The sequence below is a fragment of the Erythrolamprus reginae genome, chromosome 4 (genome assembly GCF_031021105.1).
Source record: "Erythrolamprus reginae isolate rEryReg1 chromosome 4, rEryReg1.hap1, whole genome shotgun sequence".
Taxonomy (NCBI): domain Eukaryota; kingdom Metazoa; phylum Chordata; class Lepidosauria; order Squamata; family Dipsadidae; genus Erythrolamprus; species Erythrolamprus reginae.
The window spans coordinates 44,886,532-44,905,224 of NC_091953.1; the positions used below are offsets into that span (position 1 = coordinate 44,886,532).

Genomic DNA, 18,693 nt, shown 5'->3' on the forward strand with positions numbered 1-18,693 from the left:
AAGACATCGCGAGAGTTTAAAAGAGGTAGCGGAATGACTATTCGCGGCTGCCGTGTCTTGCGTTGGCTTTCTGGACCGAGACCAAGCCAACCGCCGGCCGCTTTAAAGGTTCCCTCCTCCTTCCCTCACGTCGACGACGCACTGAACGCTCAAAGGGGTAAACAAGTCAGGACGAATTAAAGGGCGGTGGCGAAGGCAGGTTCGGCCCTGGCTACCGTGTGTAAACAAGGTCGTCGTTCGAAGGTTATTTCGGAGCCAGTGTCCCATAGCAGAAAATAATTGCTTCGCCCGTCACCGCTTCGCGCTCGCTTTTACCGGCGTCATAAAAGGCAGACAAGAATTGACTCTCCTGTCATCGGCACTAGTGAGAAAGCCGGTGGTGGCAATAGGCCTGGACTGGCCAATAGCACGAAGGACAGCTGTTTAAGCTCCGCCCCTTTCCTCCTCCAGCAGCAAATCAGAACGAAGCGAAGGGGGCTCGTCCTACCACCGGCTTATGTCCGTGGGGCGGGTTTTTGCTTCTGCTGAGGCCGTGTGAGGAGGAGGAGAAAGAGAAGGACGGCAGGTCGAGCGGCGCCGTCGCTGAATTCGAGGAGGCTCCCGCTATCACCGCACACACAGGATGGCGGCCGCCGTGGCTGGGTTCCGTGCTTCTTACCACCGTTTCTTAGACAAGATCGAGCTTATGTTGCCGGCCCGGCTGCGCCCTTTGTATAACCACCCTGCAGGTATTGGAAGAAAAGAGGGAGGGGAGGGAAAGGGGGAAAGACCGGCAATTGAGTCTCTGGAGGTGATCGGTGTTAAGACTGTGAGAAGGTGAATGTGCAAAGGAAAAGTTAATGGTCCTGCCGACGTCCACTTGAAGAAGGCCTGGCTTCTTAACAGTCGCCTCAAAGAATTTTCCAGGAAATGCAAGTTTTATATGACATGGCATTGCAATTGTGAGAAGCCTCTACTTCCGTTAGATTTGGATATGTTTCCCCCTCCCTCCTATTGCACTATTTATCATAAAGTGTCCATATGTCATGTGTTACCCTAAGTCGAATGTCAAATATCTGGCTAGTTTCTGAGGAATTGAAGTTGAAGTCCAATTTTACCATGACGTTCGTTAAGTGACCTTGAGCCAAGTACTGTGCTTTAACCCTATTTCAATGCTTTCTTGAACTCCGAAAGGAAAGGCAGAATAAAAATAAATACCAGAGTACACCTAGTGCTGTGATGACGAACCTATGGCACAAATGTCACAGAGCTCACCAGGCGGGAGCTCCTACTTATCGATGCGACGTGCGTGCAGCTCCGGGTAACCAGCGGGCAGGTGTGCATGTCTTGGTGAGATTTTGCTTCTGCACATGTGCAGGAAGCAAAATCTCATCAGGACACACGGTGGTCCACCGGTCACCGAGAGCTGCGCATCGCCGGTTTTACTACCTAGTGCATGGCCAATGTTTAAATGGATGTGGCATTACTATTTTTTCCCCAAGAAAATCTGTGAAATATTCATCTCTCCTCTAGAGGACAGAGTTTACAAACAGCTAGACCGCCTTTCCCAATTTCTTGCCCTTTGAATGTTTTAGAATTAGAATTCCATATATCATTGAAAGTCCCAGCTAAGTAAGCAACCACCCTATAAGCTGAATAAATAAGTTCTAGGAGTTTAACTGTCTATGGAGATTCTCAATCATCCAGGTCATGTTTGTTCCAAAGATTGTTATAACAGAAGACACTTCACGGATGAGAAACAAAATCTTATCAAATAAAAAACCAAGGAAGTCCAGTTGCTTTTTAGAAAAATCACCTTTAGGAGTTTTAGTTCAAATTCATTTAATAGGTACTAGCTTGGAGAAAGCTATAAAATATCTGGACAGAGTAAGGACTGAAATAGGACATTTCAGTGTCCTTTCTACAATTCAGTGACAGACAGGAAATATCCTATAACCTCCTTCCCCATCCTTTATTAAGCCCCCACCACACCCTTAGAAAAAGGTATGTTGAAGATTCAATACATTTTAAATCTTATAAGATCATGTATAATTTAAAATTTGTCACCTATTACTTTTCCTTCGCCTGTGGTTTTAGACTAATACAATCATTAAGGAATTGAGAAAGCTTACAGAAAAAGTAATGTCTGTTTATTATTGACACAAGTTTCAGAAATAGGATCTGTTATCTTTATTGCTAGCAATAAAGAGTGAAAGACTTAAAGTGACTAAATGGAAAGTCAAACTGTCATACAGGAAAAATACAATTGATAAGCTGCAGCACTACAAAATAGTGACTTGAATTGCTGACACTCAACCTAAATTTAAGATTCTAAGATTAACCTGCAGAGTTGCCTCATGGCGAGATGGAAGGGAAACAAATTTAATTAATATCAATAAATAAATGTGTAACTGATAGTATCTATTTCAAAATAGATACTTTCTGGTGAAGGAATGTTATTGGTTAAGTTGCAACAGAAATTTGTTAGTCTGAAAAGATCATTGCCAAATTTGTGCCTGCCCAAAAATGCTGACTTGTGTGCTTGCTTCATGGTTTGTGTCAAAGCCTTCTAAGAAAAATTGACAATAGCTGCTGTTTCCTAATATTTTCAAATAGTTGCAAGGGGAAAAATATCTTCAACCCCATATTTAAAGTAGCAACTAAGTACATCTATGGTGCAGCTATTGTTATATTAACAGCTTACTTCAAACAGACTTAGAACTTCTCTTTCTTGGGGTTCTAAAATCCTGTCATGCTGCAATAACAAGGGCAAATGTATTTTTAATTTTAAAAATTCCTTATTCTGTTTTCGGTTGGTATGAGTTGGACTATGAGGACCTTGTAAGAGTTATTCATGCCCCATCTCCATTTATTTGTTTCATTTTAAGTTGTTTTTTATGATGCTGTCTTTGAAGATTACCGTATCAAGAAAATTGAATTGATCTCAAATGCAATCGCATGGTTGTTAGCAGGTACATGCTAGTACAAGACACCTATGTTCTGGCCTTGTGCTGGCTTCCTGTTGACTTCTGAAAGCAAGTCAAACTATTGTTTGAACTTGAAAAACTATATGGCTTGGAATATAGTTGAAACTGGAGTACTTGTAGGACTGCCTTTTGCAACCAGTTTTATCCAACCTATCATGTATGTCCTGGAAGAACCTGTTTGTGATTCCCCAATTCCATGAGGTAAGAATGGTGGAGGCCTGCAGATAGTGATATATATATTTTTGGTGGTGTGTTTGTGTGTGTATTTATCTGCCCTTTGGAACCATTTCCTTCAGAAATTCAGTCAGGCCCTATACTATTGACGTTCAATAAATTACAACAAATGGTTATTTCAAAGAGCTTTTGGACATTAGTTGATGCCATCAGTTACTGGTTGCATTGTGTGTAGTTAGGCATTAGTTATTTTTTATGTTTTCAGTTTGACTGTAGACATTTATTGCATTGCATAGGCAAACTACAAAGCGCAAATTCCTCATTTCTTGTTGTTATCATATTAAACTGTATTTTTACTCATTTGGTTTTATTCAGTGGAAGAAAGGAAATGCGTATATATGTGTATATATGTAATAATTATTTTAACAACAAACTGTTCTTTTGTAAGAAATTAGCTTTAGTATCTCTTTGGTATACTTTTTCAGGTGAGTAATAGCTGGGCTGTGTAAGAAGAGAAAAGTTATTAACAAGATTATTTCCCAATCACTTGAGTGTGAATTGTATTTGAATATAAGAAGAGATGTGCTTACTTAATCTAGTATATTACAGTGTTCAGCCAGTATGTATGGAAAACTCACAGAAAGAACAAGAATACACCAATATCTTACTATTTTTCTTCCTTAGCAACAGGTTTTAAATGGGAAGCTGATGCCAGTGGCTTAGGTGGTAAATAAACATAATGAATAAAAAACAAATTTACCTTATTTCCAAACTCCTTAGCTTTTCTTCTCCAATCTATTGATTACTTTGATTGTTCGTTCAGTAGCTGTTCTCTAGCTTATATTTGACTTGTGATGAACACAAATATATTCAATGTTCCAACTGTAGTTAGTTGCACCATAACTTTATATAAATCAGTATATTACTGGTAGTTGAACAGAGTTACTGCTTTTCTCAACAGTTACACAATTAAGCATTGTTTTTTCTGAGCTACAGTACAATATTAGGATAGGGTTAGACTCTGTCTCCTTAGTTTTAGCGTCAGTTTCTGTTCAATTTTAAACATATTTTCAAAGTCCATACTATGTGAACCTGGAACAAACAGTTTGATGGCTTGATTTGATACACTATGACATTTCCCCTAGATTGGAACATAACCTGCAGTACTGAAGATAAAACGTTTTACTTCTGGCTTGTGAAATATTCTTTGCAGTTAACACTTTCATTTCTTATTCTAATAATTCCTTGCACTCTACAGACAATCCTATTATTTAAGATGGTTAGTTATCATGCAGTGAAAAGTGAAGTGTTGGCAGTAAAAGAAATTAACTGGTGTTTTCTATTCATTGTAATTCTTCTCTTAATATAAAACTTTAGAATATCCCTAAGGAATCAAAAATAACTAACCCTGCTGGCAAATAATTTGTGGCTTGTAACAATTAAGTGTATTTATGAAGAAGGAATCTTATAAAACAGCTGCTAGTTATAGTTCAAAGTAGCATTCATAATCACCTGGATCAGGATTGGTGTAAGATAGGTATAGATATACCAAGATATTTTGATCTAAACATTAGTAAATGAAGGATTTACCAAAACAAAAACCTGAAATTAAATGATGAAAAAAATAAAGAGCACTGAATAACAGAAGTTGTGAGAAGCAATTTATATTCAAAACAAATTCCTATGGTGGACATGTACTCAGAGACACATTTCTTCTTGTTCCATATTCACCTGACTAAACCATTATTTTACATTTTCTTCTCATCTTATTAGTTGTTTAGCACTTTAGTGAAAAGTAAAGTTTAAAATCTGACCAAGTCTTGATGTATGCAACTGCCTGATCCGACAATATGTATTTAGCCTAAATAACTTCATTCTAGGGGCAGTATGATAGCTCAGCGGTTAACATGCTGGGCTTGTCAGCTGAAAAGCCGATAGCTCGGGTTTGAAACCCAAGCGCCATGTGATGGGATGAGCTTCCTTTACTCACCCCAGCTTCTGCCAACCTTGCTGTTTGAAAGCATGCAAATGCAAGTAGATAAATAAATACCATTTTGGCAGGAACATTACCTTCCTCCAACCCGAGGTCAAACACAACCGTGATGCAGCCCTCAATGAAATTGAGTTTGACACCCCTGCTCTAAAACATGCGGTTTTGCTCATATTGTCCTTTGGTCCTTGGACATTCATGGACACTATTTACAAAACTTATTTAAAGCCTATTCTTAAATAGGAATTGGATTAACTTTTTTTCTGTTCACAAAATAACTTGTGAAATAACAGCTATGTGGATAATCTATTAATCTCTTTAATTTCAGAGAGATTTCAGCTGCCCAGTTCCAAATCAAGTGCCATTTCAGTCACAATGGGTTTCTCTCTTTTAGAGAAAAGTTGGTTTGTCATTAGGGCTAATGAGAAGTGTGCTTAACTGCATTTATCTAGCTTAGTGGTCCCCAAACTACAGCCAGTGGGCCGCATGCGTCCCACTGAGGCCATTTATCTGGCCCGTGGATGAGTGACAGGAGCACAGGATGTGTCTGCATCCTGTGCTCCTGGCCACTGTTCCCACTAGCATGTGCGGTCATGTGGCCACGCAGGCAAAAAACAAACTCCGTGCAGGTTTTTCAAACCCCGTGCGGTAGAGCTGGGGCCTTTCTCCCGCCCGACAGCCGATCTGCTGTAAGATGGGAGAAAGCCCCATGGGCTCTGAGCCCCGCCCGGCTTCTCTGGCTGTTTCCGGGAACCACACCCCACCCACTCCTGCTGATATTCTTCCCGCCGCCGGGAAGAAACAGGAAGCAAAAATAAACCCCAGGAAACAAGAGGCAGTGGTTGGATGGCCTTGCCACCTGCGCGCAGAAGTGGCGCCCTGGGGGAAAAGCGGCGGGCATAGACTTGTGCCTACACAAGAGCTGTCGCCTCACCCTCTCTCCACCTTTCCCATAAGTTGACTTGCAGGGAGTCTCATTTTTTCAGCAGAGAGAGAGAGACAGAGACGCACCCCCTCAAGTTCATTCATCCTGCCTCCTTAGACTTTTTAATATTGGAATTGTTCATTGAAACAATAAGTGATCACATTACATGGGTCTCAGCTATGTGTTTAATTGAAAAAGTGTTCTCACAGGATATTTTGTGAGGATAAAAAAAAGAAACCACTTTCTTATTTGGAGTCCTCTCATTTTTCAAGAATTCTCTCATATTTTTTAGACATTGGCTTTGTTAAACGTACTTTAAATACAGATTGATAATTTGGGCATTCATGGCGGAGCCTCTCCCACCCCCCACCCCGCATGGCAGGGCACAAAAGTTTTTGTGAGAGAGAGGGAAAAGAGAGAGAGAGAGAAAGAAAGAAAAGGGAAAGAGAGGGAGGGAAAGAGAAGTGGAGAAGAATGAAGGAGGGAAGGAAGAAAGGAGAAATGGAGGAAACAAGGAAGGAAGAATGAATGAAATGAATGGAGGGACAGAGCAAGGAAGGACTGTTTTGGGGGGGGTGTAATATTTTTTTAAATTTTCTCTTAACATGCATTCAAACAACACAGTGTACCATCTATTTTTTCATGAATAAAATGCGGTATTTTGTTAGTAACTAATATCAATCATCAAAAAAGTTACAAATGTTTTTTTCTAATTTTGTAATCCAGTTACATTCATTTTATTTTAATTAAATTCCCTCCTTAATGTTCCTTCAAAAAGTGCTTCCTTCTTTCTTTATACATTTTTCTATAAGCCAATAAAACCTTGTATAGCCAATCAGATGTTAACAAAAGAAAATTAAAAACAAAACATAAACATATATGAATTTCAGACTTCTTCCCCCTTCTAAATAGTACGTTCCCATTTTGTTTTTTCCTTTAAAATAAGGTATGTGCAGTGTGCATAGGGATTTGTTCATAGGTTTTTTTAATAGTCCAGCCCTCCAACAGTCCGAGGGACAGTGAACTGGCCCCCTGTGTAAAAGGTTTGAGGATCCCTGATTTAGCTAAAACAGAGAGAAAGCTTTGTTTTTGTGCTTGCAACTACAATCTCCAAAAACAATATGATTTTGAGATATTCTTAGTGTGATCCAACCCTGAAATAGATCTGTTCTCTTCTCCTTAGGACACTGTTATAAGGCATTGCATGCGAAATAACTAGATGTGGGGACAGTTTCTTTCCTTGTGCTGTTATTCTGCTGAACACCTAATTCTTACAATACTGTTTAACGTCTATGTACATTTCGCCATGTTGTATGGCTGTAACATTATTGTTATTTGTCTTACCTTCTTTACTCCCTAGTCTGTTTGGTATTATGATTATTATTATTACTCTGTTGCTTTGCATGTACACTGAGAGCTTCTGCCCTGGAAAATTCCTTGTGTCTAATCACACTTGGCTAAATAAAGTATTCTAATGAGTCTAATATTAGTTTCATGCAGAATGCTTACATTTGGAATATCATGACCTGCTTCTGCTTTGGAGGGATTACTTGTATAAAATGCGGAACCTTCTGCCAGTAGGGTCCAAAGGGAATACTGTAGAACAGTTTTGTATAATGGTGCAATACATTTTACACATCCATAATTATTTACTTATAGCTAATATGTGCTTTTTCTTCTGAGGCTCTGTATGCAATGTCCTACTTTCAATGTGAAAAGCAGTTTCACTTAAAGAACTTGACATTTCAAAAAAGGAGCCCAAGTATTTAAAAAAATTATCCATCCCTTGAATTCATTTTAGAAGGTTCTTAGTTTTCAGATAAATTATTTCTAGTGAGCAATATTATACTCTGGATTATTTTACTTTACAAGCAGCAATTTATATTTCTTAAAGTATACTATCAACTTTTGTGATTCCTAAACTGAGTGATTTTACAGTTACAATCAGCTTAACCAGGTTTATTGTTAGAAAACAGAATAAAATACTATATAAAGTTCTATGTTCTAGGAAAAAAGCAGTTTTATGAATCCATTTTAAATATTTTATAGTAACAAATATTGGGAAGTGGCAATATTTGAGTGAATCAAATTTGGCAAAGGTTAGGAAAATAAGGGGAATTTCCATTGTATAATTAGGTATACTCTTCAACCCCCCAAGTCTGAGAGAGAATTGCTGACCTAAGGTCATCCAGCTGTCTTTCTACCTAATGCTGGACTAGAAATCATGGTTTCCTGTTTTCTAGCCTGATGCTTTAACTGCTAAACTCTCTGAAGTTTACTTATAGCATTTTATTTTTACTGTTTATTTCTGTCCCACTTATTATGACCACTCAAAGCACTTTTGATAGTTTTGTTTCATACTTACATACTAGATGATTACATTTGAAGTTAATATCAGGATAGGAGATTATTAATTTATTTGCATTCCCTTATTTATTGTTATACTGCTGACTACTAGAATCAAGAGTTTGTTGTTAAGAGTTTACTATAAAGAATTTTTTCTGTGTAGATACAAATAGCTGTTAACTTAAGAGGCTGTGGTCTGCCCTCTTCTCAAGAAGACATTCCTGGATAATTTCTGACCTGTCTCCAATCTTCTATTTGGGGGAAAGGTGATTGAGAAGGTGGTTGTGTGGCAGCTCCAAAGATTTCTGGATGACACTGATAATCTAGGCTCCTACCGATTAGGATTTAGGCCTGGGTATGAGACAGAAATGGCATCGGTTGCACTTTTTAATTATCTCTGGCAGGAGCGAGATGTGGGTAATGCATCCATCTTTGCTCTACTTGACCTCTCAGCTTTCAATACTAACAACCATGGTATCCTTCTAGAACGACTTCAGGGGATGGAAGTAGGAGATTCTGTGCTATCCTGGTTCACTTCCTTTCTCTGTGGCTGCTCTCAGTCAGTGATAATAGGAGGAGAGAGATCCAGGTCTGGCCCATTGCTTTGCAGCACTCCCTCTGCACCTATTCAACATCCACCTGAAGCTGTTGAGTGAGATTATCCATCACCATCAATATGCTGATGATACTCAGCTGTATATCTCAGCCCCTGGTGAATTAAGTGATGCCATGATCTCCCTCTCGCAATGCCTAGAGGCTGTTAGGCACTGGATTGAGAGCAATGGGTTGAAACAACCCTGGCAAGACTCAAGTAGCTGTGGGTTTCGGTTCTTTGGTCCATGGAGAATTGCTCCAAAAATTAGACTGACCCCCACTTTGACACGCTTCCCAGAAGGCCCTGAAGACGTGGTTCTGCCAACAGGCCTGGGGAACCCAGAGCAGGATGCAACACATCAAATGGCTGGCATGAGTGTGTGTTGGCGCCAGAGGGGGGTGGGTGGAGTTACTTTATTCTTATTTTATTATTTTAATTTATTTTGTATTGTGTTTTTGTTTCCTATGAACTGCTTTGAATTGCCATGAGTGAGTAGGCGGAAATATAAATTTTGCAAATAAATAAACATGAAATATTTTCTACAAATGAAGAAAATCTGCATTGGAAAAATGTATTTTTGTCATCATCACAATTCATTTTTCCTGCAATATTTCATGAATTTCAAAACATAAACTACAACATAGGTTTTACTCAAAGAAATTTAATCGTACCTTGTTTCTTTCTTGGCTTTCAGATCAAAAAATGTTTTATTGAAACAAATATAATAGTTTTTTGAGACTAAATAAAATCTTCTCTTGCAGGTCCCAAAACAGTGTTTTTTTGGGCACCTGTTATGAAATGGGTAAGTTGATTCAATTATTCATACAAATCATACATAATTCTAGTGTTTCCTGTCTTTAAAGGCCAGTTATATACTTTAGATTTAAAAAAACCTGGAGAATCTCCTAGTAAATGAGGTCTTTCGTCTGCATAGTCAAAGACTATATTAACCCAATATTTGAAGGGGAAAAAACAAACCCTTTCCTCATTGTGTGAAGCGTCATTTGAGAACTTGGTGGAAAAAAATATTGGTTAATATCTCTATCAGACTTTAGATGCAATGTAATTTCTCAAAAGTCTATATTAAAAATACTTCTTAGTCATGTAGCCAGACTTAAACAAGGAATTCATTATAGATCAGTTAGATTCTAATGTAATAGCAATAGCACTTAGACTTATATACTACTTCACAGTGCTTTACAGCCCTTCTCTAAGTGCTTTAGAGTCAGCATATTGCCTCCAACAATCTGGGTCCTCATTTTACTCACCTATGGCTGACTGAGTGATCTCATCTTGTATACAATTTCCTCAACTTCTTCTAAGCTTCTTAGAAGAAGTTGAGGAAGTAGATTCGCCTTTTGGGTAGTTACTGTTAGTACAAGGTACATGGTTGTTAGGGTTTGCCATTGTAAACTAGCTATTGTAGTCTTTTGTACTATCACTTTAAATATTTTGGGCTGGTTCGCCATAAGAGGGCACCAGTACTCCTTCCCTCAATGATGCTTTAACGCTCATTCGTTTTTGCTTTGCCTTGAGGGGGAGTGTGTTTGTTTAGTGATTATTATATTGTATGGCTTAGTGCTTTTTATGGATCTGTTTTGTATATATGTAAATAGTACTTGTTAAGCATAACTAAGCCTGTGTCATTTTTCTTTGGCTTTACCACACATCCACACTCTGTTAAAATTCTCTGCTCAGTGTATTTATTTATTTATTTATTTATTTATTTATTTATTTATTTATTTATTTATTTGTTGGATTTGTATGCTGCCCCTCTCCGGAGACTCGGGGCAGCTAACAGCAACAATAAAGCAGTGTACAATAGTAGTCTGATGTTAGAAAAAATTAAAAACCCATTAATATAAAAAAACCAAACATACATACATACATACCATGCATAAAGGCCTAGGGGGAAGAGGGTCTCAATTCCCCCATGCCTGACGGCAGGGGTGGGTTTTAAGTAGCTTACGAAAGGCAAGGAGGGTGGGGGCAATTCTAATCTTTGGGGGGAGTTGGTTCCAGAGGGCCAGGGCCGCCACAGAGAACGATCTTCCCCTGGGTCCCGCTAAGCGACATTCTTTAGTTGACGGGACCCGGAGAAGATCCACTCTGTGGGACCTAACCGCTGGGATTCGTGCAGCAGAAAGCGGTCCCTGAGATAATCTGGTCCAGTGCCATGAAGGGCTTTATAGGTCATAACCAACACTTTGAATTGTGATTGGAAACTGATCGGCAACCAATGCAGACTGCGGAGTTTTGGTGTAACATGGGCATATTTGGGAAAGCCCATGATTGCTCTCGCAGCTGCATTCTGCACGATCTGAAGTTTCCGAACATTTTTCAAAGGTAACCCCATGTAGAGAGCGTTATAGTAGTCGAGTTTCGAGGTGATGAGGGCATGAGTGTCTGTGAGCAGTGACTCCTGGTCTAAGTAGGGTCGCAACTGGTGCACAAGGCGAACCTGGGCAAACACCCCCCTCGCCACAGCTGAAAAATGTTTCTCTAATGTGAGCTGTGGGTCGAGGAGGACGCCCAAGTTGCGAACCTTCTCTGAGGGGGCCAGTGATACTCCCCCTAGGGTAATGGACGGACAGATAGAATTGTCCTTGGGAGGTAAGACCCACAGCCACTCCGTCTTGTCTGGGTTGAGCCTGAGTTTGTTGACACTCATCCAGGCCCCAACATCCTCCAGGCACCGGCACATCACTTCCACTGCTTCGTTGGCTGGACATGGGGGGGAGATGTATAACTGGGTATCATCGGCATATTGATGATACCTCATCCCATGCCCTTGGATGATCTCACCCAGCGGTTTCATGTAGATATTAAATAGTAGGGGGGAGAGGACTGACCCCTGAGGGCACCCCACAAGGGAGAGACCTAGAGGTATGAGGAGAACCACTGAAGAACAGTGCCTCCTACTCCCAACGCCTCTAGCCGGTGCAGAAGGATACCATGGTCGATGGTATTGAAAGCCGCTGAGAGGTCAAGAAGCAACAGGACAGAGGACAAGCCCCTGTCTTGGGCCTGCCAGAGATCATCCATCAACGCGACCAAAGCAGTTTCTGTGCTGTAGCCGGGCCTGAATCCAGACGGTTGAGGACCTAGATAATCAGCTTCTTCCAAGGACCGCTGGAGCTGAAATGCCACCACTTTCTCGACAATCTTCTTTGGCTTTACCACACATCCACACTCTGTTAAAATTCTCTGCTCAGTGTATGTCAAAGGTCTCATAGCCTAGTTATACAGAGATATACCAACAGTTACCCATGTATATGGATAGCATATACATTTCATAATAAATAAATAAAATAAGTAAATAAAATCTTCATGTATCAGCTGAACCCAATCTGAAATATCTGGGCTGGTTCTTTATAGTTCACTTGGCCATTGTAAAGGAGGTTGGGAGGCTGTCACTTCCCTTCCTAGTTCCTGTCTCATTGGAATGGGAAAATCAACTATGTCATGAAAAGTATATCTCATCAATACTCATCTTCCCATTTTTCAGACCTTTCTCCTCTCCATTCCCCCACCCCATGAGACCATAGAAGTAGGCTGAAAAGTGAAATCACAAAAGTAACAGAGCATCTCTGGTTTGTATGACTGATATATGTCAGGATATAGATGAAATTGAGTTTCAAATCAACCTGGTTTTATTTGATATAAGCATGTTAATGCCAATCCATTGGATTGATAGGGAATCATGTATCACTCAAATCCTAGTGTTCTCCTTGATTCTATTTAAAACTCAAAATGGACTGGAACAGTTCTGTTATCCAGCTGTCTAAACGGCATGCATGAAATATATGAATTCAAACCAAATGTTGTAGACCAGTGGTTCTCAAACATTTTGGTTTCAGGACCCCTTTACATTATTAAAAATGATAGAAGACATCCAAAGAACTTTGGTTTATGTGAGTTATATCTATCAATATTTAGTGTATTAGAAATTAAAACTGAGAAATTTAAAAATATTTATTTGACTTCAAAAACAAAGAATTTGAGAACTGCTGGTATAGACAATAGCACTTTGGTATTAATAAAAATGAAAATGCTATTACTGATATATTAAATTAAGCTATTGCTTTCTTTTTGTAGGGTTTGGTATGTGCTGGAATGGCTGATATGACTAGGCCTGCTGAAAAACTCAGCACTTCACAGTCTGCTGTCCTAACGGCTACAGGTATGCATGTATTATCTTTTAATTATCTGGGGGCGGGGGCGGAGGGGAGTTAAATCATCAGTTCTGTTTTAATATCAAGACAAAACTGAACTAACATTTTATTTTATGAAATATACAGTAGATGTACAATTTTAGAAATATGTATAGAGTTATTAACTTTGTCTGTCTAACTGAAACACATAAAAATAGGTATAATTGAATCAAAAGCACATTAGTCTAGAAATTTTGCTTATATTACATACATAGTCCTTGTTTAGCAATCACAATTGGGACTAGCAGCTTGGTTGCTAAAATGGTGAAGTCCCTAAGGAAGAAATCACATAATGGATACTATGCCTATGATTTTACTTTATCTTTCCTTTTTCCACACTGCCCTGCCATTTGGAATGGTTATCCAGTGTTGGAATAATTAGCAAGAAGGGAATTAATGTTTATATTTATATTCAATGAGAAGGAATGCATAAAAAAAACAGCCACACATGAAAGGAATGCTCTGGTGCCTGCAGCTCTCAGCACACTCAGAGCTCTGTGTGAATATATATACTTGTCTTATTTCTTGTAATCTTTTCCAATTTTTCTGCCCTATGAGGAGGGAAAGGGTGGGGGAAACGGATCAGGCACAAGACAACAGATACTGGCTGCAACGGTAGTCACATGACTGAGGAAAAACTCTAAAGATTATAAATGTGCATCTTGGTTCCAAATTATTTTTTATGACCCTTGTAAATTTGAACAGTCTGTAAATGATATCTAACCTGTATATAAATTATTGACTTTCAGCAGAGAAGTAAGGAATATTGCTAAATTCTATTCTGAAAATGAAAATGGCTGCAATCTGTACACTGCTTTAAATGTGTATCTTACTGATTTACATACATGATTTTTCATCTTTTGCTTGGTTTTAAAGTTTCAGATTATCTTTCTCAAAGAGCAGAGTTATTTTGTCAAATAAATGTTACAAATGTTACAGGTTGCAAGTTTTAAAGATTAGTTCCTGTTTCATTTCATCATAGTTAAAAACGAGCCAAAACTGTATGCAATATTTTATAGTTAATTGCTGGATAAGAGAACTGTTCAATAACATTTCTAATCTGCCATTCAAACATATATACTGCTCAAAAAAATAAAGGGAACACTTAAACAACACAATATAACTTCAAGTAAATCAAACTTCTGTGAAATCAAACTGTCCACTTAGGAAACAACTTATTGACAACCAATTTCACATGTTGTCAGCACATTCAACTTTGTACAGAACAAAGTATTCAACGAGAATATTTCATTCATTCAGATCTAGGATGTGTTCTTTGAGTGTTCCCTTTTTTGAGCAGTGTACTTTTCTTGTACTAGACCTGAAAATCTATAGATCTTCTGGGTTTTAGATTAAGGTAGTAGTTCTAGATCAGGGGTGTCAAACTCAGGGTATCATGTTGTGATTTCCCTCCCTTTTCCACTAAACTGGGAATGGGCGTGGCCAGCGTGTGATGCATCTGACCCCTGGGCCATGATTTTGACACCCGTCTAGATGCTGTAAGCTTTCATTCAGGTGTAAGGGAAATAGTAGCAATCCTATAATTATTAAATAAACTTGGTGAGAGAGTAGATTGAAAGAGAGAAAGGACAAGGTTTTCCTAATAAGTTTTGATAAATTTTGAGAATGCAATCATTATTTTAAATTGGTAATGGATCTGTATTTTGTTTTCTACTTCAACAGGCCTTATCTGGTCAAGGTATTCTCTAGTAATTATTCCTAAAAACTGGGGTCTATTTACTGTTAATTTCTTTGTTGGCTGTGCTGGTGGCTCTCAGCTGTACCGTATATGGAGGTAGGTAATTAGGAAGAATGTTTGGCAATGTTGCATTTATTGTTGAATTCTGAAAGTTGTACTTCCAATGTACGGTATTTAAAAATAGGACAGACACTATGATAGGACCAGAGAAGAAAAAAAGAAATGGTAGCCCTCTCAACCATTTTTTCTCATGTTGGTGTCTGATCCTATTCCCAACTATTATTATAGGAAGTTCTAATTGTCAGTGTTAAAAATAAGTAAAAAATAATTCCTGATTTTTTAAAACAAAAATTGTCCAGTGAGGGACAGAAGCATTAGATGCCTCAATTAGCTGATAGTCTAGTCCTTGGTTCTCCTTAGTTCAGCTCATCTGTTCTGTTCCCTACAGTACTAGCTATATCTGCAGGATAAGATTAGTTGGTTCTTTAACAGGCCAGTCTCTGAGAGCCTGCTTTAACAGTTTTCATTTAATAGAAGCATTTTTTTTGGCTGCCATTAGATAATATTTCAGTCATTTAGATATATTCAAACCCATTGTTTCCCTTGTATATTGCAAAATGATGACCTGGTAGCAGTTATCTTGCTCATTTTTGGTTTGAAATGCCTATCTTAAACATAAAGTTTTATTGCCTATCTTAAACATAAAGTCCTTGGGGAAAAATTGCTCTGATTCTTCTACTGATTTCTCTTTTTATGCAATCCCTACAGTATGTGTTACTTATCTTCTATTTAGTAATTGTATTATCAGAGCAGCTGGCAACAGCTAGGAAATTTTGACAGATCTTGAAAAAGCTAAATAGGACTAGATCGGTTTTTAAAATCTGGATAAGCAACTACCAGGAGATTTCAAAGGTTATAGACAATATTGGGATGTCAAAAATATATCTCAGTAAAATGCAGTGGAAAGTGGAAAACCACTTATTTTGAGGTTTCATCTTGGTGAAAGTACTGCACTATTGTAAATCAGTTTCTACTGATTGAAAATACATATTAAAAGCAAGCTTAAGAGATATAATTTTAAGTGATATAATTGTCCAGTTGGTATTTTTGAATTAATATGACATGAATCAGAACTTTACTAACACGTCATGCTACAAGAAACAACATGTATGTGCAAAATAAACTTTGTCAGCTATTTTTATTTAAAATAGAGTCTAACAGATCTGAGCTGCAAAACCCAGATCCAGCAAAGATATAAACATTTTCCTACCATCTAATGTTGTCTAGATTTTTGCAGTCCATATCTGATAGCCTTCTTTAAACAGAATATATAATAAAGCCCATCTTTTGAATTAAATTACAAAGAAATTAAAATCAATGCAGTTTAGTTATAGCTCTTATTGTATATCAAACATGTTTTTAAATAATATATTTCATAATTTCTAATTTAATGCAATGTTTTTTTGTTCTTCAAAATATATTGGCAATCGTGAATAATTTGTATTCTCTTTTTCTAACAGGTATAAGCAAGAGCTAAAAGCCAAGGAACTGGAAAAGCAACAGTAGAAATTTTATTAATTTCTTTAACCTCAATGTAAACTACTTCCTAAGAGATCTAACAGTAGTTTAATCCTGTTCAGTTGTCTAGTGTGAATTTTTACTAAACGTGATAGAGCATGTTTTTCTATAAACTTAGAAAGCAGCCTCTTTGCATTTAAATAAACTCTTTAATAAGCTCCTAGTCTCTTCTTAAACCCAAATGGTACAAGTATTTTTAAGAACAGAAGCAAGATGACTATTTCAAGTGCTTATCTAATTTGAATTTGAAGAAGAAAAGGTGATTTAGGGGACTCAGGCTCTCACACTATCTTTCACCAGCAACTTAAATATAATCTTTTCCAGGCTTATCGAACTACCACTTCACAGTCAGAAAAAGACATATTAGGTTTCAGGAGGTGCATAGGTGCCAAATATATATTCTTCTTCAAAACAACATTGCTACAGTCTTAATAGCTATAGATCCAATGGCCCAAATAGCACAAACTACAGTAAATCTGGACAGATGTCAGGAACAAATTTATATTTTGCTATATTTTAGAAATACTCACCTTTTCAAAGTATGAAGAGTTGTCAGAATCATAAGATCATGTAAAAACTATTTTTAATACATGTGTAAAAATGCCTATTGAAGTCTAGGATTTATATTATATTTTGTTTTTAAATAGTTAGAGAAATGTTACTTATTCAGCCATAGATCCAAAGACAGGTTTAGGATATCATATTGGTAGACATAACAACTACAAATGAATATGTATCTAGAAAATGAAGCATTTCATATTTGCTGAGTTATTTTCAAGTGGCTTACTTTCATAACTGTATGCAAGGCATATATTTGATTACTGCAATGTACCCTACATTAGTCTGTCCTTGAAGACTATCCAGAAGTTATAACAGAACTAAAATGTGATGATGTAATTCTGAGTGTCCTACATGTGAGCTTGTGTTGCATGGGTTGCATTCGTTTCCAATTGTTTTCCAAGTACAATTGAAGGTACTATTTATCACTTTTAAAGCCCCACATGGCACAGGGCCAAATTGTTTGCCCAACTGCCTCTGCCTTAGAATATCAGTCCATCCCATTAGCTGAGATAGGGTCGGGGGCACCTGGATGCTTTCAAACATTGCCACCTAGTCAGGTTCTGGGAGCATGCTTTCCACATAGCTGCCCCTTGAAACAGCCTCTCACCTGATATGAGGGAGTGTATCTTTTTAACTGTTCTTAAGGCATTGAAGGCATGATTCTTCCATTAAGCATTAGGGTAGGATGGACTAATGTCACAGGATCCTCAATCTTCACTTACATTTCTCTTCCTTACTTTCTTTACCCATTAGCTCCCTGGCCCATGTTTTTGCTCATTCTACCCAGTTCCCCCCTAAACAAGACACTCCCTGATATTAAGTCCAATCAGGCTTTTGAGTACATGGCAATAAGGCCAAGCGCTTATTTCAGTGTTCAAAAAAATATAAGGCAGCATCTTATTTTAAGGGAAACAGTAGGCTTGTGCTATTTCTTCCTGTGTGTTAAATTGCATATCTTTGCTTCAGTCTTGCTGCTGGTTCTCATCATGGTTAAACACATTTATTTCTGGGATAACTCATCATGATTTCCAAGCCTTCTTACTTACCGGGTAATATCAGAGGAGTCTTTTTCCTTTTCTTCCCCTTCCTTGGATAGACAGCAATACTTCAAAATAAAGCAATTATATATAACAATACTGTTCTTGCCTAATTGTATGGATGCACTAGAGACTTCATAGATAAAGGGGAGGTTTCTAGAAATAAGTTGTTGCTTAGCCATTTTTTAAGAATTACTGTACTATCTGATTTTTCCTTTTATTCAGGGGGAAATTAATAACACTAGAGCCCAGCAGTATGAATTCAACAGTGTAAAGATAGGAATTATGCATCTTTAGATGCTGTAGATCTACAATTCCCAGTACCATTCAATAATATTAATAATAATAATAATAATAATAATAATAATAATTTATTAGATTTGTATGCCACCCCTTTCCGCAGACTCAGTGTGGCTCACAACAAGAATACTAACAATGTAACAAATCTAATATTTAAAAAACATCTAAAAAACCCATCATTAAAAAAACATACAACACAAGCATACCATACATAAACTATATAAGCCTGGGGGAGGTGTCTCAACTCCCCCATGCCTGGCGATACAGGTGGGTCTTAAGCAATTTACAAAAGACGAGGGTAGTGGCAG

The 18,693-nt window shown here is 37.9% G+C and overlaps 1 protein-coding gene across 1 annotated transcript; it reads left to right on the plus strand.

Annotated features, from left to right (window-relative positions):
* The first annotated feature begins 22 nt into the window (after nt 1-22).
* MPC2 (mitochondrial pyruvate carrier 2) lies at nt 23-18,179 on the plus strand. The gene is made up of 5 exons (XM_070750210.1): nt 23-728; nt 9,758-9,798; nt 13,095-13,179; nt 14,894-15,005; nt 16,430-18,179. The coding sequence occupies exons 1-5, from the start codon at nt 623-625 to the stop codon at nt 16,473-16,475; spliced, it is 390 nt and encodes a 129-aa protein (XP_070606311.1). The 5' UTR covers nt 23-622; the 3' UTR covers nt 16,476-18,179.
* The last annotated feature ends 514 nt before the right edge of the window (nt 18,180-18,693 follow it).